Source organism: Egretta garzetta, unplaced genomic scaffold (assembly GCF_000687185.1).
Source record: "Egretta garzetta isolate BGI_Z169 unplaced genomic scaffold, ASM68718v1 scaffold139, whole genome shotgun sequence".
NCBI classification, from domain to species: domain Eukaryota; kingdom Metazoa; phylum Chordata; class Aves; order Pelecaniformes; family Ardeidae; genus Egretta; species Egretta garzetta.
In genome coordinates this window covers 3213613-3235875 of record NW_009260832.1, presented here as the reverse complement: position 1 = coordinate 3235875, position 22263 = coordinate 3213613, and the positions used below count along the sequence as shown (strand labels likewise).

Here is a 22263-nt window from a genome sequence, read left to right as displayed (position 1 = left end):
AAATATTACTACTCTGCTTTGTAAGTGCTCGCATTTTAATTTTTGATTCAAAACACTTAAGTCATCAGTTGTGTTCTTTTTTCTTAATGTGATAACATATGCACCTTAATATAGTCAGAATAGTAGTCAAGGATACACATTCAAATGTATGTAAGTTGTTATTGCAAAGTTTTACTCCGCAAGTAGAAAGAAGTGTATTCAGTGGTGTATCTCAGTAGAAAGAAAATAAATGAGCTTTAGGAAGGCAGTCATTACAGAATCTTAAAGATTTGAACATTAGATGAATTACTACTAAGGAATAGACCACAGCTGTCCTAGAAATGATATTTGCATAGTATTTGTTGAGATATTTGTCTATATCAGAGACCAACAAGGAGGTAATAATTTTCCTCCATCCCATCCCCCATAACCACAAAATAGAAAAATATAGCAAGTATCTGTGCAATTAAGTCCTAGAATTATGTTTCTGATATAAGCTACTACATTATAAAATCTTACTTTTAATTACATAAGAATTGTTCTTGGAAAAGGTACTACTTTTACAGAAATATCAGCTACTCTGAGATGTGAATAATTTACTGTTCTGTATAATTTACAAGATTACAATATAGCTGCTTGTATTGGGAGTTAGTTTTTTCTTCCCATACATCTTCCTATACATCTCCATAGTAAACTTCTAAAGTTTTTTCAGTGGAAACAACTAATCTTTCCTGCATCCATACTTCATGTTAATTTTTATGCAAATTTTTATGCAGTTTCCTATTCCCTAATTCAACTTTGTGATAAAGTTTGAATAGCTGTTGATTAAAGCCAATGACCCATTTTTCCCTGTGATTAGTTCTGGCACCTTAGCTACTGTGATGTATATTACTACTTCCTTTTTGAACTCTTGACTCCTGAAAACATTCTGTTTGTCTTTACTCTCAAACTTATTTGATACATTTGCGTCTCTAATGATTTAGTTCGTCTAAATCACAAGCAAGCTTGCAATTGAAAAATAAGGAATGCTCACTGTATATTTTCTCCTTGTTTCACACCAAAGTTTGAAGTCACAGGCTCTCTTCTCAAAAGCCGTAGAACCACCTAGTACCAAAGATGCCAATGCATAAAATGTTACCTGTGTAAAATGTTCATTTTCTAGCAGGGTTGATATCAATGATCTAGTGTTGACTGAAAGTGCAAGAACAAACTTCAGATGATGAGCTGCATCATAAATTCTTTTTATGCAATCTATTATTATTATTATTATATTGTGCTATACAGATGGCAGGGATAACAGAATAGCAGGGAATTTGATGACCATGGTAAACTGCATGACAATAATGGCCAGGCAGATGGTCTGCAAGTGATGTATGAGTGTCTCTTGTCTAGTCATCATATTTAAAAAATGATCAAATATGCTCAGACTGGGAAGCTTCATAAATGTGCATTGAACTTGTTTTCCTCTTCCTTCTTCACACTCAGTAGTTCCATTCTTTTTTTGAGCATGTGCTGGGTTAGTCTTGACTGTCAGCCAAACACCCACCCATCCGCTCACTCACTTCCTCCACCTCAGTGGGATGGAGGCAGAAGATAGAAGAACAGGAGAAAGCTCGTGGGTCAAGATGGGAACAGATGCACATCCCTTACAAACTACTGTTATGGGCCAAACAGATTTAGCTTGGGGAAAATAAACTATTTATTGCCATTTAAAATAAATATTTAATTAGTGATCCATAGTGGGAAACAAAAAGACAAACATTAAAACCATAGCTTTCCTCCCCCCTTTTTCAGGCTCAACTTGATGCACTTCATTCCTGCCTCCTTCCCCCTCTTGCAGGTCACACTCTGCCTCTTCAACAGGGCAACAAGTGGTGCAAGAGAGTGGGAAGGTGGTGGGTCCATGGTCAGCCTAGCAGCTTCTCTCTGCTGCTCCTTTCTTCTCACATCTTTCCTCTGCCCCAGCATGGGCTCTGCAAGGGGAGTATCTGCCCCGCCAGGGAGGTGCTCCTCCTCTGACCTTGGTGTTCCCTCTGCTGTTTCTCCTTTTTGTTCCCCCCCTGCTCCTTCTCTGGTGTATTTTGCTGTTTCTTAAATATACTTTCCCTGAGGTGCCGCCAAGTTGTGCCCCATGGTGGGTCTTCTGGAGCTGCCCCCACCCCGGCATGGGGCAGCCCTGGCCTCTTCTCACAAAGGTCCCCATACAGCTCCTGCTGCCGGCCATGGGCACCTGCACCCTGCACAGAGTGGTGTTGCACTTTCTGTAGATTAGTAGACTTTCAGGCCAAAAGGCATCTTTGAATCATCTGCTCTGATCTTTTATGTATCATAAGCTGTTAAATTTCACCCAGGACTGAGCCTAGTAAGTTTTTTTTCTGACAAGTAATGCCATTGATCTCCAGAAAGCTGCATCTCTGGGTTTGAAGATATCAACACACACAATTTTTCTTCTGATTAACCATTTTCAGTGAAGGCTGTGGGTGCAGGCTTGTGTTTGCTTTTAGAATGTTTATTTTTCTATTTTCTGTCAGTTTCTTGATCACTGGTATTGTCTGCAGTAGATTAAAGTTAACTCATTAACTTTGGTGTAGTAAACTTCATGTTGCTAAAGGGGAACGAGTGTGGTTTTGGATTGTAAGCTGACTGTCTTTAAAAAAAAACATTGATAAGCAGTACACAGCACTGTACGGTCATGATTTGAACATGTTTTTGGCTGCTTCTATAATAAAAATAGCAAAACTTTTTTTTAATCATGATTTCATTAATTGGAAAATCACTGTTTCTTGACATTAGTTCTTACCTTGTGTAATGGCAGGGGTGTTTAGGGACAAGGGTTAACTAAGCCAAAGAGGATAAAAGTTATAAAATCACTTTCTATTTTCTTTAACCTTCCCTTTCCATCCACTTTTTTTTTTCCCCTGCCTCAATCTTTTCATGCCAGGGAGGGCATTGTTGCAAGGACAGGGAATGAGAGAGGTTTAGGAGAAAACTGATAAGAATCACTTTTGAACTTGACTGACTGTGACCTGTTTTAAGGAATAAATGCATTCATTGTTCCATCCAAAGAGAGTATTTGTTACAGGATGCCTTATGATAACCTGTAATTGTCTATAATGTTCTTATTAGTTTCAGTTGTATCACAAGAATTCAAAATCGGGTTATGAGCAAGCCTTGGTTTCTTCTTTCCCATGTTGGCCATATGCTTCCCATGTTGGCCTTCTACTGTACCACGTAGTAACCTACACATTCAAACACAGTTCTTCAGCTTCTAAGAAACACCCTTCTAGGTTAATTTTCTCTCCCATCTGTCTTTTCTTCTGATTTTGTTTTGCCATGTTTCCTTCGGGAGGCCTTATCACAAAAAAGCAAGCTTCACATTCTTCTTGCCTTTGAGCTGCTTCAGCATCTGAGGGGAGCTGATTGATAAACCAGCAGGCCAGCTGCTGAATTTTAGATGGACAAGATAAGGAAATAGAAATGCTTACATTTTTAGCTGCTTTGTCACTTGTCCATGGTATAGGAGAAAAATTAGATTTCAAATATTAATTATAATTCTCTGTGGCATAGTTACAGTTGTCTTCTTAGATCCCTCTACTGTTAGTAAGGTTACGGGCCATGGGAAACTCAAAGGAAATCAGAAATAATATTTTCTGTCCCTAGGGTTATATGAACTGACGATACGGCTTTGCTGAAATTCTGTCCCTAAAATTCCACTGATGCAGCGAGGGAGTGGAGATAATTTTTTTTTTTTTTAGAAGATAACATAAACTAGCTTTCTAGCAGATTACCACAGGCCGCTACACTGATTCTCACTGCAATAGTGAATGTTTCCAGGAGCCTGCAGTATCGTTGAATTACTTCAGTAGCTTCTAGTTGTCTTACAGCAATCAGATTCCTAGCTTTGGAAGCTGTTATTTGGCAGTAAAGGTTGTTGTGATAAACACATCATTTAAAATTAAGTGTTCACTATCTGTTATCTCCTCTTAATTGAAAGTGTAGAAAACCCCATAAATCACATCTGTGTTATAAGGGAAATATATTCATAGGTATCAGTGAATTACATGCATATACTTCATTTAAAGTTGTAGACACACAACATATTCACTTGTTTCAGACGTAAATAAAAGTCGAACTTCTTTGCTTCCTACCACTGAACACATTCAGATAAATTCTCTGCCATAATTTTTCCTCTTAGCAAGGAAGATCTCACTGGTAACAGGCAATTTACTGTTTTCTAATGTATATAGCAGGCAGCATTTCTATTCCCAGCCACTTGTGCCTGTCCACTAGCTATCACATACCACGGAATAGTTTTTTGTTCTCTTCTATGCGGCTGGGCTGAGTCTGAAGTCTTGAGTGTGAAAGTTAGAAGAGCTTAGGAGCATGAAGAGGGCATGGCCCACTGGAGGTCAGTGGAATCATGCTCAGAAACTACTTACACAATTTTGAACATTGTTCCCTCTGGTTTAGTTGGAGCTCATTCACTGATGACTTTTGAGAGTTTCTTCAAAAGATTAGAGAAATGTGCAGTTACCTCAGAGAGAATCTCAAACTAAGTATCTCTCTCCTTTTCAAATAGATCTCTTCGTCACCCTACAAGTTTACTCCATCTGGGTAGAGCCTTGCATTTCTTCCTACAGAGTCTCTGTAGTTGCCTGCTTGGAGTCATATTGGTAAAATTCTGTTTGCTGAGTGGCATTGAGTGCAAACTTAGAGGAGTTTTAAAGCCTGGATTCTTAACAGCTGAGTATTGGAAACAGCCTGGCCTGAGGCCATAGTGCTTAATTTTATTGTATTTTTTTAAACCATGAGGACCTCAGGATATAGGCAGAGTTATATTCATTCTTGACCTGTATGTTATGTTATGGCCTGGTTTTAGCTGAAACACAGGATGCTTCCTAGGTGGAAGCCATGTTCTTAAAGTTTAACTGTTGCCTTGTTTTAAAGACTCTAGAAACCAATAAAGATTTGTCTGCAAGAGAATTCCAAGTTACACTGCTAGCAATGTGGATGACTGATGGATGTCAAAGGTTAGGACCTTGTATGAAAGAAAATTCCTTTCTTATACTCTAGAAAGCAAATTGGAAATTGCAGATTATCAAACTAGAAGTGTGTAAAGAAGAAAATGAGCTAAGGAAACTTGCTTAGAAAGTTCAATAAAGTTCAGACCGTGGATGTTTTAAAGTCCTGTCTTGTTATAGGATGCCATCAAGTCAGAGAGCCCTGTCTTTTGTGCTGCCTGACTTGTCTTTATTTTCTGGTTTTGTGTTGTTTTGGAATAAAATAGTTGCCTTTGTTTTGTTTTGAAATACTGTTCGGGGATGTATACCCGTCTCTTGCAGCTTTGCTGAGGAGCTACCTGTCTGCTGTGCCAGAAAAAAATCTTTATTGATCTTTGGAAGAAATAAAAGGCCTGTTACAATCTGCAGTCACAGTGCTTTGGAAAGAAACATAGGATTACTAGAGTATCTGGGATACAGTGGTGATAGATGCCTCTCTATTAGTACTCTCCCTTCAACAGGAATTGGAAGAAGACATAGTAGCTTGGTGATGCTATAACACTACATTTGGATTTTTTTGGTTGTGGCAGGAGCAGGCTAAAACAGAATTCATACCTGGTTTATGTTCCTGGAGCAACACAGACTTTGGGCTTCCATTGTGCAAGATTATTGTCAACTTGCTTTGGATCACAGCATTTATTACAAAATGGTGGCTTGGTCTTAGTGAAAAGTATTATATGTGTTTTGATTGTATTGGCAAATTGCACCAGTTATGCTGGATAAATGTGTGGTTCTCAGGATTGTTGTAATCTCCTTTAGTTTCCTGGAGATAGATGCTACAGGATGACTTAATTATCTCTTTTAACTAACAGCTATTTTCTCTTTGTTTTGTCCTCCTGTGTCTTCTCCACCAGCACTCACTGGGAAATATCCACAACCATTATTAATGGAAATATCAACAACCATTATTAGTGGATACGTATATTTGCTAGCATTGTTCTCATTTGTCTTTATCTGGAGCTCATACTCTGGGCCCTTTCCAGAAGTATTCATCATACATGAGGTTAACAGCTTTCATTTTCTCTGCTTTTGCAATTCCGTCTTTTGCAGACCAAAGGTAATTTGTCTTTTATCCTGCAAGAGACTCCATTCACTCTTTATTTAATTTTATTTCTTTGGTTTGAAGAAATTTCAGTTTTGATAGAAGAAAACCTAAGTGGGCTAAGATGAAAATGACTGTGCTTTTTCTTTGTTTTAACTACACATGCAATAGATACTTGAATAGGAGGGCTATGCTTGCCTGGTTGTGTGCTTTGAATCTGGCTAATTGCTACGTTTCCACATTAACCAGTGGCTGCTTATTCTTTAAACTTCCTATTGCCATCCCATCAGAGCTAAGTTTTCTGTCCAGATTGTTAGAAACTCAGGATGCTTTTGCTGGGGCGATACTGAAGACTTCATCGTGCAACAATAGCACAGCTTTTGGTTCTTCTGCCCAGGAGTTTGCCAATGTGCCTATTCAAATGCTCTGCAAGCATTCATAATGATTGCAGTGCTGTGTCACCCATTAGCGGTTGGTGCAAAGATTGACTGAACCAAGGAAGAGACGTTTGACATCAGGGGAGAGGGAGAAGGGGGCATGAAGTAAGCTCCAGTTCTAGTATATTTTATTAAGAATACAGTCAAAATTGAAAGAAATTAATGTAATTATGGCAAGATGGAAAGAGATCACTAGTTCAAGTCCATGTTATGAGGGTCAAGCAAAGTTGCTTAGAATCAAAACTGCTAGAGCCAGGAATAGTTTAAGAGATCTAAAATAAATTTTTAAGCAAGAAGAATTTTCCTCACCGATAACTTTCCTGGGTCAGTATTCTCCGTATATGTAAGCACATAAGGAAGCTATATGCTGTGAAGCTGAGGCTTGAAACTTTTCCTTCCATGGCACTCTGTCTCTGCTCAGAGACACAGAAAAGCTGTTGGTGCTTTCATTGCTTTGTTTGTGACAAAAAATGCTTGTTAAAATAAAGTTTTTTCCACTACAGAAGCAGACTTTTTTTTTTCTTGCTCTTTCTCCCTGACTGCAAGGTCAGTTAATATCTTTCCTCTCTGGTAAACAGATGGTCCAGTGACTATAGGCTTTTCTTACTTTCTGAGCAGCTGCTGAAGTAGCGATAATGTAATAAGTACCATTTAAAAAAAAAAAAAAGGAAAAAAGGAAAAAAGGAAAAAAAAAATAAAAAGCTGATCATTGAGAAGACTTTCTATTAAGTGGGGACAAAAAAAGCAACAACCACTGTGTAGTGTTTTTTCACAGCAAAAAAGAATTCTGTTTGCCAGCATGCGTAATGACAGACTGGTGAAACGAATTCCAAACTCACAGAAGAAAGTTCTCCCTATTATGACATTTTCTTATGAGGTTTAAAACTCTATGCTGTGCAACCAGTATCTTGGAGAATGTGTTATCTGCTTGAAAAAAAGTAATGTGTTGTTCATTAATAAGTTGGGTTTTCATGATAGAAAACATGAAGTTACACAAGATGTATTTCTCTCTGAAATTAATAGATGCTGAATGGTTTTATTGCTCATAAAAACATGTGTTTTGCTTTATTCCCCTAGTAAATGTCTTTTTAGGGCAAGTTTACAAGCACTTCCAAGGCTTTTGTAAAATAAAGCAGTCTTGCAATGAATTAATATTTTTCAAATAGAATAGGAGGCAGCTACCCTTGCACAATGACACTGACTTGACAAATGGTCTTAAAAGATGTTTCGGTTTTCAGTTCTGTTGGAATGCTTGTATCACCCCAGTCAATCTGGAATTTTTTTCCCCTCCCAAAATATGTGACTCGTCTGTCATGAGTAAAGCTGCCTTGTTTTAGCTGGCCGAAGTCAGACAGCTCTTCTCTTCACCTTTTCTATTCCCATTTATTGCTACAGCCACTTTTTTCCTTATTGCTTCTACTGGAGCGAGAAGCATTCATTGAATCTCCTGTGTCAGTACCTTTATAGACAGCCAAAAAGTTTTGCAAGATTTTCAGCTCTTCCTAATGCTTTCATCGTGTCCCTTGTCAAATGACTGATCATTTTAAATGACCTGCTAATAATGGAGTTGAGAACTGTTAAGCCTCTCCACCTTTCTACTCTTTTATGCAGAATTGGTAGGTTTGGGGTCTGATAACAGGTAAAGGATGATGCAAGCACATGATGTTGGATAAAACCAGCAGCTTGCAGCTTTGCATGTGTGTAACTTCTACTTAGTCCACTTTCTGGGTATAATGTCCTCTATATTCACATGTTCAAGTTGCCAACAAAGGAGGCTTCCTCCACCGGGTCTGCAAGTTTCTGTCCCCTTTCACCAAAGCTCAGTATTCCCTTTCCCTGTGTAAAGTGTTCCAACTCTAGGTGCTCCCTTAATCCTCATTTATAGTCCTACAGCTTTTACTCTTGAGGCCTGGTTGTCCTCAACCTATAGTTATAACATAGGATATCATATGATACCTCAACCTATGAGGTATACGATGGTACTGAACTCTGCCACTAGGTGCAACCTTCCTGCATGCTGCAATTTAGCTTGGCTTCTAGATTATTCACAGCCACTTTGCCACTGGACTGTAGTGGATTCTTATTCATTCATCAGTAGTATATTATTTTTCTTAACAGTGAATAATTCCAAAATTACTTCCAGTACAGCAATTTTGGTATCTTTACATAAGTAATTTCTAGCTGTTGCTTTTTCTTTAAACCAACAGTTTTTATCTGAAAGGGTTTTTTGGTTAGAACTTCAGCTTTATCTCTTTTCCTTTTTCTAAAACCTGTTGCAAATCTTGGGGTAAAGATCATCCCAGAACTGTGTTGTCCTATGATGTAGTTTGTTCTACTGTGAATTGCTGGAATTCCAGAGACAAGGTACAATTTATCACTGCCTATCTTTGGTCTTCATCTTTATTCTGGTCTGTCACTATTGCAAATTGTGGGTTACTGCCATGTCTCTATCCCTGAGCTACATACAAATTTATATCCCTTCGCATCTAGTTAAGCATTGCAGGTTTTCGTCACAACTGTTCCTCCCCAGATTCCTCTTCTCAAATACCCTCTTGCCACTGCGGTATCCCTAAGCCTGGCTAGCCTCTGCCTTTGCAGGCAGAGTGCACGTGAGCAGTGCTCTCGTGTGATAGCTTATGACACCCAGCAAATCACTGCAATATATTGGTAAGCTCAGAATTTCTTTTGTCCCTCTCAGCTCCCCTCTTTCTTCAAATGGCTCTCGTGTTTTTTAAAAAAGCTTTTCTAATTCTAGAAGTCAAAACATGCTCTGCAACCTACAGCCTAGGTATTTGTCTCCCTTCCTTTGGTGATGTTGGCTCTTGCTGATTGTCCTTGCCTCCCGTTCTCCTTTGGTTACCGGTGGTGGTACTTTCTTCTACTGCGTAACCACTTTTTAGCAAGTTGCCTTGTGCTTTTGGGCAACACTTGGTCGTTTGGCAACACCCTCTTCCCCATATATGCTCTTCTAGTATTTGTAGTCTAGCATGTATTGAGACTAATATGGGCTAAGAAGATTTGAAAAAACTTAAAAAAAAAAAAGTAAATAAATATGTGGAATTGGCAGGCAGAAACTCTGTTTTTGATCCAAACAACTCGCTGTTACTTTTACGTCTGGGAAAAATGTACTTGCCTTTCTCAGCAACAGATTGAATGCATTCTAATGATTTATGTTGTATTAATTACTTGCAGTGTGTTTTCCTGTATTGTGTGCTATGGAACAATAGTTGCACCACCAGAAGCATAGTAAGAGAACTTTTTCAACCATAACAGTGCATTTACTTTGTTTATCTAGCCTTCAAAAAGCAAAAAGTTTCCTCCCCCCATTTTTTATGTTCCTCTCTTGCACTCCTCCCCCAAGTTAGCAACTCCAAGCTTAGTCAGTCATAATGATTTTAAAGACAGTATATCACTTAATGGAAGACTGTATCTCTCATTTAACTTCTGAAAAAAATGGCACTTTCATCTTTGCATGATTGTTTATAATTCATTCATAGACAACACTTGAATTTTAATCACAAAAATACTGTGATAAACCTTTTCCAATGGTTTTATATGGGAGTGAATAGTAGACCAGTTGGCTTAGTTTTGGTGTATGCCACCTCTCTCCCCCTTCTTTTGTTCTCTGGTTTCTGCATTATATCAAGTTTCCTCTGCTTGCTTCTCTGCCTGCAGAAACCTCAAGATTGTTATGTAGAAGGGGAATCCTCTGAGACCGGCTTTGTTTGTCATTACTGAAGCAACTCTTCCCTAGTGAAAGAAGCTACCCGTGACTTTTTTCAGCAAGGCCCCTCTGAGCAGTAGACAGCAGAACCGACTGGGCATGGCTTAGGGTTTTCTTTTTAGCTTTTTGACTGTCTGGATCTCGGTTGGTCTCAAACTGCAAACCCGGGAAAGGCAGCATGTTCTCTTATGGATAGACTACCTGACTGGTTTGCAGAAATCTGTTCTGGAGAAGAGATAAGCCACCAGCTGACTCTGTTCTTGTTGTCCAGCGCTGGTACTCTGTACACCTTGGGTTTTGCTAGCAAATAGGAAGAGAAGAGACATCCTGGTCGTAGGGTGAAGGTGGTGGTAAGTGATCCAGGAACAAAGCACCGTTCTTGTTCTTCCTTCATGGAATGGTCCCCAGATTCCCTATTGCAATTTCCAGTAGGGAAGAATTTTTTTTTTTTTTTAATTCCTCTCCCCGTGCCTCTAAAAATAACAAATCAGCAGTAAGCTGCCTTTGCATTGCAGATACAGAATCATAGAATCATTAAGGTTGGAAAAGACCTCCAAGATCATCAAGTCCAACTGTGACATATCATAAGACATGGAAGTCAGGAATAGTTTCCTGTCTTCTGATCAAGCTTTATTTTGTCATCAGGACTGATTCAGGTTTGTTTCACTTATGGCAAGGTGGACTTTCTTCTACCTTGTACCCGCTGAAATAAATTATCAGTTGACTCTGGACTTACTGACCGTCTTCAGCTGTCTGTTTAACTAGACATGAATGAGAGAAAAAATAAACAGTGTAACTTTTCTTTCCTTCTGCAGAGTTGACCCCTGAGGAGAAAGCCATGAGGATTGCCAAAGCTATGCGTAAGCAGTCATCAGAGGTAAAAGAGAAATGGGAGAACCTAAATGCCAGTGCCAGTATCTGGCAGAAGCAAGTGGACAAAGCATTAGAAAAACTGAAAGACTTGCAGTGTGCCATGGATGACCTTGATGCTGACTTGAAGGAGGCTGAAAACGTGAGGAATGGCTGGAAACCTGTGGGAGACTTGCTCATAGATTCATTACCGGATCACATTGAGAAAACTACAGTAAGTGTGGAACCCCTGGGAAATATTTAGCCTGTGTGAGTCAGATCACTCCATTCTTCTACCTCTAGTCATGTTAGATATGTATACGCTGTATACTTACATTTTCATGGACAGTTTAAAATGCTCTTTAAAGGCTAGACTGGAGGTCTCAAAGAAAGTCCAGCGCTGTGCCACACTTGCTGTGTCAACTGTGATTGCATAAGCATGTGTGATCAGCAAGCTACAGATGTGTATGGAATATAACATTCATTAAATGAAAAAAAAAGTATTCTAGGATTCAAGTATTTTCCTCCTAGAAATACTGTCTAATCCATAGTTAGGCCACGGGTGTGTTTGGAGCTTTGCCTAGGCACTGGAGTATGAGTGAGCTGAGTCAGTTGTTATCCCGGCAGTTGACAGTAGGCTCCCCTCCTTTTTGTAGCATTGGGCTGTCAGATTTGTTTGGCCATCATGTATTCTTTCTTCTTAGAAAAACATTGAGAGCTCTTTCAGCCACACAGAAGTATATACATAGTTATACTTTCTGTTCCGTAGCTTTCACGATCTTCACATGTCTATTGTCTATTTTAGCTTGTATGAGTGAAAATTTGTATCTGTTTTACTTTAGCCTGGCTCCTCTTCAGGATTATTTCAAAGTGAAGAACACATACTACTGTATCATGTTCTCATGGGCAAACGAGGTCTTGCGGCCAGTATTCCAGGCCACCCATGAGGGGCTCAGTGCCCCAAGGCGTGGCTGCTCATGATGGGTAGTAGTCATCCCATGCTTAGCTGCATGAGTTGGGTAGGGACCAAGTTATGTAGAGCTCCACAAAGAAGGAATACCTTCTGATAACTAACATTGTCCAGGAAAGCTGACTGGAAACAGCACAGTGCTTGGAGGAGTGCCTGAACATCAGGGAACCCCAAAGAACATGTGGGTATGCGCACATAGGTAGAGGAAATTGCTGTTTCAGGCAAATTTAGCAGCGGTCACCAAGCTTCTGTTTCACAAACACAACTTTTCAGTTTTAAGCTCAAGAATGAATATGGAAAAAAATTAGAGGACGCTGGGGTCATGTACCTGACCATCCATGTCGTCAGCATGGGATGCTGGTGTTAGAAGAATGAAAGGCCATGGGCTGCAACCAGTTTTCTGCAAATACTCTCTCTATGTATACATGGCCTGTGGACTCATGAAATTAACACAGGACTGCATTATTTCACATACATCAGTGTAAGCATCCTCATTCTCCAAATTTTGTTGTACTTTCAGGTTTAATAGAACCAAAATCTTTAAAACAAAGGCAGTCAAAGCTGATTTATATCCAGACTGCTGTTGATTTGAGAAGAGCAGTGCATCACCTCCTCCCTCTTTAACATTTTTATATATAGATACTAAAGCAAGCACCAAGATACTGATACTGAATAGCTCTTTGTTCTCATGCTAAGAAGTGATTTGTCATATCTTGCTGGCTTTTTCTGTAAAGAAGAGTAAAACAAAGTCTTTAGATTTTCATGGTTGTGGAAAACCTGAAACATCTGCTGAAGTAATAGGGGCCTGCTTCCTGTCCAGAATCCAAACATTCCTTTCTTGCCAGTAGGTGCCTTCTGTTCCTGGGCCTGATGAGAGAGATTTTGAAGGGAGACAAATAATTGAATTGTCCAAAGAAAATCTTTTTTCCGGTTGTGTTTGGCTTGTTTCATGATGTTTAATCAAGCGTTTATAGGGTTGAACAATTAACTGCTCACAGCAAGAAAGACATTTGATGCATCTTTTCAACTGTAACTAAAACTTGCATCAATTTTGTCTTAATACTGTATTTAGTTCCATTTGATTTCCATTTTTAATCATTGCAATAGTTTTACTCTACAGTTCTAATCAGGTAAAACATTGTTCTCCTTTTCCTTAGAAGATACGTTCCTTCATGCTTTGCTAATTCAATAATAGTTTTTAAATTGAATTTTTGTCAGCTGCTTAATACTGGAAAACTGTAGTTACTGAACACATTTTTTCTAAAGAGCATTTGACAGGCTGTATGCTGTTAAAGCTCCTGATAGACCATTGCATATTTCTTTTTGGAAAGAAAAGATCTAAAGCCATATGTCACCACTAAAAACCTTATTTTAGGGGTGCAATTTGGATGTGGGCATTTGGGTAAATTTCATACTGTTTTTCTCTAGAGATGGATATGAATAAGTTAATCAGAACTTTGCTGGAGAACTCAAGAGTTATGTACAGTTGTTCAGGATAAGCTGCCACGTTGGACAAGTCAACACCATGTCGAGTTTATGGTGGCTTTTGTGCTGCTCAGATGTCCGTTAAGCATAAATGTATGTTTCTAACTCTTCTAGGCTTTTAGAGAAGAAATTGCTCCCATCAACTTGAAAGTTAAAACAGTGAATGATTTGTCCAGCCAGCTGTCTCCACTTGACCTTTATCCATCAGTAAAGATGTCTCGTCAGCTGGATGATCTTAATATGCGGTGGAAACTTTTACAGGTATTCTTCTGAATATGTGCAGTAGGTGTGGGGAGAGGGATGCTTCCCACTCTCTTCTGTTCTCTTAAAAGATGCGTTATTACCACTTATTCTTTATTTCTATCTTTAAGGTGTTATTTTAGTGGTACCAAAGCAACAGAGGGAGCTGTCTGTCCTTCTGTGGCTTGTCCAAAAGCTTTTCCTTTCAAGCTGTCTCAGCAGTTTACTTGCTCAGGAGACTGCGTTAACCTCTGGAGACTAGTGAGAACTATTGCTGCGTGCTTTTTTTGTATGTCTTACAGCAGTATTTTTACTGCATAAATCATTGTTACTGAAAATTGGTGTACATACTGCTGTTGCGTTTCCAGCTTCTGTGAAAGCTCTTTTATTTTGGTTTTGGATGTTCAGTTTCTGCAGGGAATTTCACTTAAAGTGACTTAAGTATTAGTAGAGCTATAACAAGATGTGAGCAATGGCACATTTAGCATTATACAACAGAAGACAGTATGCTGTGAGAGAGATTCATATTGCTTAGTTATGATTATTGTACTTAAACGGTCTGAGAAAGGTAAATCAATGTCCCTGATTACAGTTCAGACTCATGTGCAGTTTCACAGTGAATGGTTTAATGAAGTTTCTTACATCAGTTAAAGTTCATTTATCAATTTCTGCACTTTCTTGCTTCTTTTTTTGGTAGGAAATATTTATTGTGAGTTAGCTTCTCTTTATTTCTTTACCTGGTTTCTGAGGGTGATATTAAGTGTCTGGAAGAATGATGAAGGATCTGTTGCCTCTCTAGCTGAGGGTAGTGGGACTGAATTCTCAAAACCTGAGCATCAGCTTGTGGGCTAGTAGTTTTGAATCAGTCACTCCTGAGGGGCAAAACTATTCATGTGTCATATCAGTCCTTCCCTTCCCTAATGTAATTTGGTAGTAGCTTTCTCTTTTTATTTTTTCTTTTTTTTTTCTTTTTTCTTTTTTCTTTTTTTTTTTTTTTCTTTTGTGTGTCCTCTCAAATTGAGTTAACTAAGCAGCCAAACTGCTGCTGGGTGCACTAATGCAGTTTCAATTAATAAACCACTGGGGAGTCATGTCAGCCAGTGAGGTGGTATCTTCCAAAATGGTTCTGTGCTGGAAAGGCAGCTGTGAGATCAATACAGTCAAATTGAGACCTGCTGACTATAGAAATTTGGACAACAGAATGGTTGGAAAGAGGTCAGAAACTTCAGCAGTCAGCTATAGTCACCATGAAACTACTATTGTTCGTTATTGATCTGCAGTGCTCGCGTGAGAACACTGCAAGATATGAACATGATTTTCATCAAGCAAATGAAAAGAAAGTAGCTGTGAATAGCTGGATGTCAAATAAGTGCTCTGACACACAGACAACTTTAAATATATTTAACTAAAAATGAATGTAAACAAGTGTTTTAATTATGTCCCTGGTGTTACAGAGTAAATGGAATGTAAATTTGTGTTTGTGTGCTTATGTGTAGGTGTCTGTAGAGGATCGCCTTAAACAGTTACAGGAGGCACACCGAGATTTTGGGCCTGCATCACAGCACTTTCTTTCCAGTAAGTTCTTTGAATTAATAGATGCATGCGAGATTGACAGCTTTCTCAAACACTGACTGCTCTTTGCTCCAGGCTTCCCAATGGCTTGAGGAACGGGAAGTTTCTCTTCCGTGTTGTTATCTACCTCCCTGCTTTTGTAGGGGTGTTTCATCTTCATAACTCCACTAACATTCTCACTGGCATGCTTCCCTCAGGGATCACTGTAATATCTTGCTGAGCTATGTTTGCACCCCAGGTTGCTTTATTCTTTGTCCTCAGTTTTCTGCAAGGTCTGACCTGGGGCTGTTCCAGAATCTTTGTCTTCATAGCCACATATTCTCATCCCCTACTACCGCTTTCCTCAGTTTCCTTTTGCTTCCACACTTGCTGGGATGACACAAAAGAAGAGCTGCCTGGATATTCTCTTTTTTATTAAAGGCTTCATGTCATACATTCCTGGAACTTCAAATAAAGGGGTGGGGAAAGCAAACCTGCATCACTTCCTCTTGAGACCCATCCTTGCATCTTTTTCTATTCGGTGAAAATTTTAGAGGTGTGAGCCTACAACCTCCCACCAGATGCTTTTGCTCCTTCATTCTCATTTGACTTCACTACAGATAGATAGGTTGTGGTATCAAGATCCGTGTTGATTTTCTGATGTTCTAGCTTATCTGCCTTCATCAGAGCTCATGATACAAAATGTTAACCAAATCAGCTCTTTTTAACTGAGGGCTTAAAATTATTGCAGGACTTGAGAAGTGAACATAAAAATGAGCAACTGTCCCAGAGATTCTCAAGTGCTGTATGTCACTGTAGAGCTAAACAGTTAATGTACTTTAAATCAATAAAGAAATTTTGATTTCTTCTTGAGTTATGTGACAACCATGTTCTTATTTTAAATTGACAACTAGTTTTTCAGTAAACATCATGGTAAGCAAGTTGCAGTGTATTTAAAATATTACAGTTGTTATGCAAAATAACAATTCCTGGAGCCACTTTGTCCTTTTTTTAAATTGACAGAACAAACAAACAACTTTAAAAGTGTGTGGTTTTTTGTTTTGTTTTGTTTTTTTTTAAAACCCATTAGAAGTATTGCATTGTGCTGCCACAGTGGTTTTGTAGCCCTTCCGATCTCAGACTTGTAACCTTGACCTGGGCAGTGCACCTATGTAATAATTTGCTAAAAAGAATATCGATAGAGTGGTATCTTTGGCAGTGTTGAAAAAAAACAGATTAACTCTTTGGGAGAGCAGTCTAATCTGTGTAATCAAAACAGACAGTACAATCACGTACAGAGGATAGAGTTTCCCCTACTCTAGCAGGTTTGAGAAGTTCCTGACTTCACTCCTGTGTCACTGTTAAGTCTGTTCACCTCTTCTCACCTGAACCAATGCAAATGTTCAGCTGACTGATCTGGGGGAAAAAAAAATATAAAAAAGAATTTAAAAAAATCAGTGAGAGAGTCCACATGTAAAACAAGGAAGCCTGCCAGGCAAGGTTGGCTGGTTTTGTTTGCCTTGACCTGGATTGTTTTCTTGATTTGGCTTACAGCGTGCCATAACAAATAACTGCATTCATAAGGCTGAGTAAGTGGTGAACTGGCTTTGTTGCTGGATAACACATCCATAGATTTGTGCCCACAGAGACTATGCAGTGCCTTATCAGCATGCCTCAGCCTTGCTTAAGGCATCTTTAGGCTTAGGGGGACATTTGGTTTACATTACATACAAAAGTCAAGAAGGGGGAGTTTCCAGAATGCATGTTGGTAGATACCGCAAAGAGCTATAGCCAAGTACCACAATGCTGCAAAACCAAATAATACGCAGTTAGCCATTTAAATTATTTGTTAAAAACAACCTTCTTCCCCACACATCCTACAGGAAAACCTTCTTAAAATAACCTAATCTGTTTTAAGAGCTTGAACTAGACAGAGTTACAGAACTTAATACCTACAACTTTATATAAAGTCTGTTAAATGAAAGTCAGGGACAGTAACTTCAAAAGGAAAGTAATAAAAAAATAGATCATTAAATCTGGGAAGATGAAGGTTTTATCCTGACAGGTTGAAGAAGTGAGTACTCTAAATCAAAAATTTCAAACCTTTTTAGTGGCCATAAATTACTTCTAACTCTGAGGAACAAGAAGAGCGTTAATCTGAATAAAATAACCTCAAGCTCCTAAAACTGAGATTATATGTACATCTTGTGCAAATCTTTATCTTTAAAGTTGCACTTCTGAGTTAAGGGGGAGGTTTTTACCTGTGTTCATTTGACAGCACCTATTTTAAATTTACCTCACCTACCTGTTATTCTTCCTCCAAATCCTAACAAGAGACCATAACTTGCCATCACACCATTTTCAGCTCTCTAGCTCCTAGTTGTCATTTAACCAGTAATTTGTGCTAGCAAACCACCTATTTGTACCTGTTCCTCAGATTCCTAGAATCATAGTCTAGCCCAGGTTGGAAGGGATCTCAAAAGATCATCTGGTCCAACCTTTCATGGGCAAGGGAGCCTAGATGAGATTATCTAGCACCTTGATTCCAGCCCCCTTAATCCAGTGATTTCACCTCTGCAGTGGCCAGTAACATCTCTCTACTAAAAAGACATGGTGCAGCATTTAATACTGCTGCTGGAGTTCCTGGAACACCAATTACGTGGATTCACCCAGACCATCGCTAAGGAAGTGCTTCAGAATATTTTTGAAGTCCGTCAAATAATACGACATTGGCCCTTGTTAAATTGTCTTGCAGTAGGAGGCTGGGGTAAAGCAGTATTAGTAGGCCACTTACAATCTATGATCCCTCTCTTTGCTGAGCTATTTCCCCCCTCCCATCAATGTTAGACAGAATTTGATTGCTCTTTTTTTCAGTGCTTTTGGAGTGGAAAGTAAGCTCCTTGCAAGTTAGCTACTGCTCAGTAAATTTTACGCATGCCTAATACAGATAAAGATGAAGAATCTTTATAATCTGTTATTCTTTGCAAAAAGATTGTTTTGCTGTCTCCCACCTTTAGAACAATAATTTTTTTTTCTGTAGTTCTTTTATTTTCTAATGCCTGAGATCCACTCCTCTCTGTTCTGTTTCTTCTATGCTTTCTTAGAAGAATCCATGAACATCCCTGGAGCCCTGACTCCACATGTTCCCTAACAAAAAGCCTAAGTCTTCAAGTGGCCTGCTCAAAGCATTTTTTGAGGGCTGTCCAGACTTATAATGCTGGCCTGCTAGTGAGAGCCAGAATTGATAACTACTCAGTTCAGTTTTCATTGAGAAATGATTTCAAAAAAAGAAAGGGAAATTAATTTTGCATAGTTTCGTGTAGCAGAGAACTGGCAATGTCTTTAGAAAGGCTGTTCCCAAATAAATAGAATATGACTTGGTCTGTAATAATTAACATTTTAATTGATTATGTTTTTTAGTCCATATCTGTCATTGCAGAATATCTGTCTGTAATAGCACATAAATTGTACCTAAGCAAAGAGTGGCCAGATTTTTCTTCTTAGTTAGCTGACATAATTAGTGTAGTAGTACTAGCACCACTGTAGGTGCCAAATTGCAACACTGAAGAATGAAACTCTAAAGCTGATGGCCACCTCCACCTATCTGGTTGATTTTTTTTTTTTTCTTTTTTTCAGGGTTATGAATGCTTAAGGATTTTTTTTAATTTGGTTTTTTTTAGTTCACTACCTCTGTGTGAGCATTTACCCTTTACTATGTTTTTTCTCTACCAGGTAACTACCTACCTATTTATTGCAAATTTTCTTCTTTAAGTAGTGATATGGAATCATCTCTATTTTTTCCAGTGAACAATGTGGTTTACTTTGTTCCTGTAATTTCCAAAATATTCTCCCCAGTTAATCTGTTTTTTAGTATGTGAATGTTTCTTAAATTATAAGCCATGAAATTTTGTGTGGTCCAGGAAGACGTCATAGCCATTAAAGTGCTCAGGGAGCAGCCAGCTGGGAGCAGGGTGAGACCTGCCTCTCTCTGCAGCAGCTCCAGCCTGTGGGGGTTCCATGGCTGGTAGGTCTTTGCTGCAGCCCGAGAGATCTTAGGGGAAGAGGGAGTTACTTTCAAATGGATTTTTTTTTTTTTTTTTTCCCTGAAGAGGGATGAGCTCTAAAGTGGGCCATGCTTGCAGAAGATTACATTAGTTGAGAGATCAATTACTGGAGATCCAATGTGCATCAAAGCTGTGTCTCATTTTACCAGGTTTTTAAACAGGGGTGTTAGCACCTAAGAGTAGGCATGCTGTCTTGGAAGTGCTGGCAGATGTGTACAGTACAAATTCATCCCCTTGTGATGATCAGTTATTCCAACCTGTTTGTTCAATTTCTGCTTCTACAGTGAATCCAGTGAAGTGAGTTTCTTCTATGATAAAATCCTAATTAACTAGGCACTAGTTTGGTAATTTCTGGTAGGACATATGCGTACCTATGGTTCTTCAGTAAATAGCTACTTTTAAGTTGTGCATTGGCAGTCCTGTTGGCCAGAACACTTTTTCCCCTTTTATCTCCTGGGATCTTTAGACAAGCAGAGTTGTAGTGTCATGTATGACTTCGTGCCTTTTGCAACTCAGTGTGCAAAAAGCTCCTTGGCATTATGGATGATATCTGTTAATGTGTCAGACTTGCATAAGTTCTGCAAAGATTACTGCTGTTCAGCAAGAAGGTGCAAAGACAGGTTTTTGCCTTTTTTGTGTTAATCAATATTAGTTTGAGTTGCATATAAAAAATAAGGGTTGTAACTAATAGAAATAAGTTGATATTTCTCCTTTTGTTCTGTTGCAGAGCATTAATTATAGTAGTTGAAGCATTTATTTTCAAAGCTTAAACTGATAATAATTCTATTGAGGTAGGAAAACCAGTGTCTCCATTTTCCCTGGATGGATAGCTTGTTTGCTCACAATTTATCATCCTCTTTTGAAGTAGAAACACCACATTTGTTTTATTTTCAGCTTGGCATCAAATAGATGCCTAGAATCATTTTGATAGATTGCCGTCATTTTCTCCAGCTGATTTTCTAATTACTAAAAGTTGTCTGGGATATTGTAATTGTTCCCGTTTAATTTATTATAACTGTTTTAATTGTAAAATAAATAAATAAAGTATAGTTGGGGGGGGGGGGTGTTTTGGCAGGTTCTTTCTAATAATTACCTTATCTTTATTTCCTCAGCCTCAGTACAGTTTCCATGGCAGAGATCTGTTTCACATAACAAAGTGCCCTATTATATCAAGTAAGTTTGCCTTGATTGTTTTCTTAAGCATAACAGAGGGTCTTATCACCATAAACTGGCAGAAAAACATAGGTACCAACTAGTAACTAGAAATGTTATCAAGAGTTTCTCTACATAGTCTTATGCTGCATATACTATGTATTTTCCTGTTTATTGCTTTGCATACTGTATAATTTAGAAATATGTAAAAAGAAATTGATGGCAAACCATAACTAAAAACTCCACTCAAACACATACAAATATGCTCCAGTGTAATACAGTATTGGTACTCAAATCAGGCTTGTTCTTACGTATGTGGTTCATTGAGAGTTTAAACTGTAAAGGGAAAAAAAGCTGAATACATAATGTATTTAAAAATGCAAAGTTTATAACCTATAGCAGAACAGTGGTGACTAATATCTATAGATCCCGTTCATCATTTTATGTAGAATGCCTTTGGAAATAGACACGTGTTGATTGTCCCACTGTCATTTTCTTTACTTCATGGAAGTTTTTTTAGTGCTTGATACTAATGTAAATGTAAAATTAATGTAAATATTGACCAAAAATGTAGAATTACCTTGATTCTCAAAAGGAATGGTTGAGATATTTATTTTTAAAATAATTAGAAATACTTAGTTGTCGAGGTATGGGGATTTTGATGTGTTCTGCTTGGAGCAATCCTTAACCTGGGTTTTCTCATTCCATCAATGTTATTTATGTACTGTTTGCCAATAATTCAAGCGTCAAAGATTGTGGCTTTAAGAGAAGGATAGCTTTTTGCCAGAGAGGTAAATGAAATTTTAAGAAGGTACAGTGTATAGTAAGCCAGACCCAGAGTAGTTCGTTTTAGGCTGAAGGAAATTGGTATTAAAATGTTATCAGTTTGAGTTTGGAAAAAAAGTAGGTTTTTTAAGTCTGTAGGATGACTATGAATTCGACCTCCAAATAATTCATTCTAAAAGAACATCACTGAGGACAGTGTACTATTGCATATTGCTCTGTCATAAATCTGAGAGCCACATTTTGTGTTTCAAACAATTTATGAGTGCTTGAGAGCTTTGAAGAGCAGGAAACAATAAATCTTTGTCGATCAAACCCATTGTCATAATTCTTGAGGTGTGACAGTTGTTTTTAAACCGTAATATGAAGATTATTTTTTTAAAGGGTCTGGATAGATAACTAGAAAAAGGAAAGGAAAAACTACTGTGAAAATTCTTGAGTTCTCTATATAAGCATGTGCACTTCTGCTGAAAAGTTTTGCAGGAGGCAACAGAAAGCTGTGACATGCTGGAGGAGAGGTTCCAACCTCAGCCCTGAGTTTTTTGGGTTTCTGGGCATCTCCCTTGCCCCACCTCTTTTTTTTTTTTTTTTTTTTTTTTTTTTTTTGGCATGACTAGTTCAGAAGAAAGTAAACCTTTCCAGTGTGCACAGTAGGTGCAATCCTGCAAGCGCACAACTTGGTGGCAAAGTATCCACTGATACTGTGGGCTTGCTCTGATAGTAGTGCGTTGGCTGCCCTGGAGCTAGATAGGGGAATGAAGCCAGTCGGGGCTAAGAAAGAAACCCCAGCATCTCTCAGAAATTGTTTTCATGGTCTTGCACAGGAAGTTTGATAAAGGGGCAGAACTTTTCTGAGGGTCGAGGTCTTTATAGAAGCAGAGACCACTGGTTTATTTTGAGGATGGCTTTTAAGGAAGTCAACAGAAT

The 22263-nt window shown here is 38.5% G+C and overlaps 1 protein-coding gene across 1 annotated transcript in view; it reads left to right on the top strand.

The window, feature by feature from the left end:
• Nucleotides 1-22263, top strand: part of UTRN (utrophin) — a 387328-nt gene that overhangs the window by 291756 nt on the left and 73309 nt on the right. Inside the window, 4 exon segments of the mRNA XM_009646963.2 lie at nt 11058-11326; nt 13661-13807; nt 15283-15361; nt 20514-20574. Coding sequence (XP_009645258.1) covers nt 11058-11326; nt 13661-13807; nt 15283-15361; nt 20514-20574 — 556 coding nt within the window.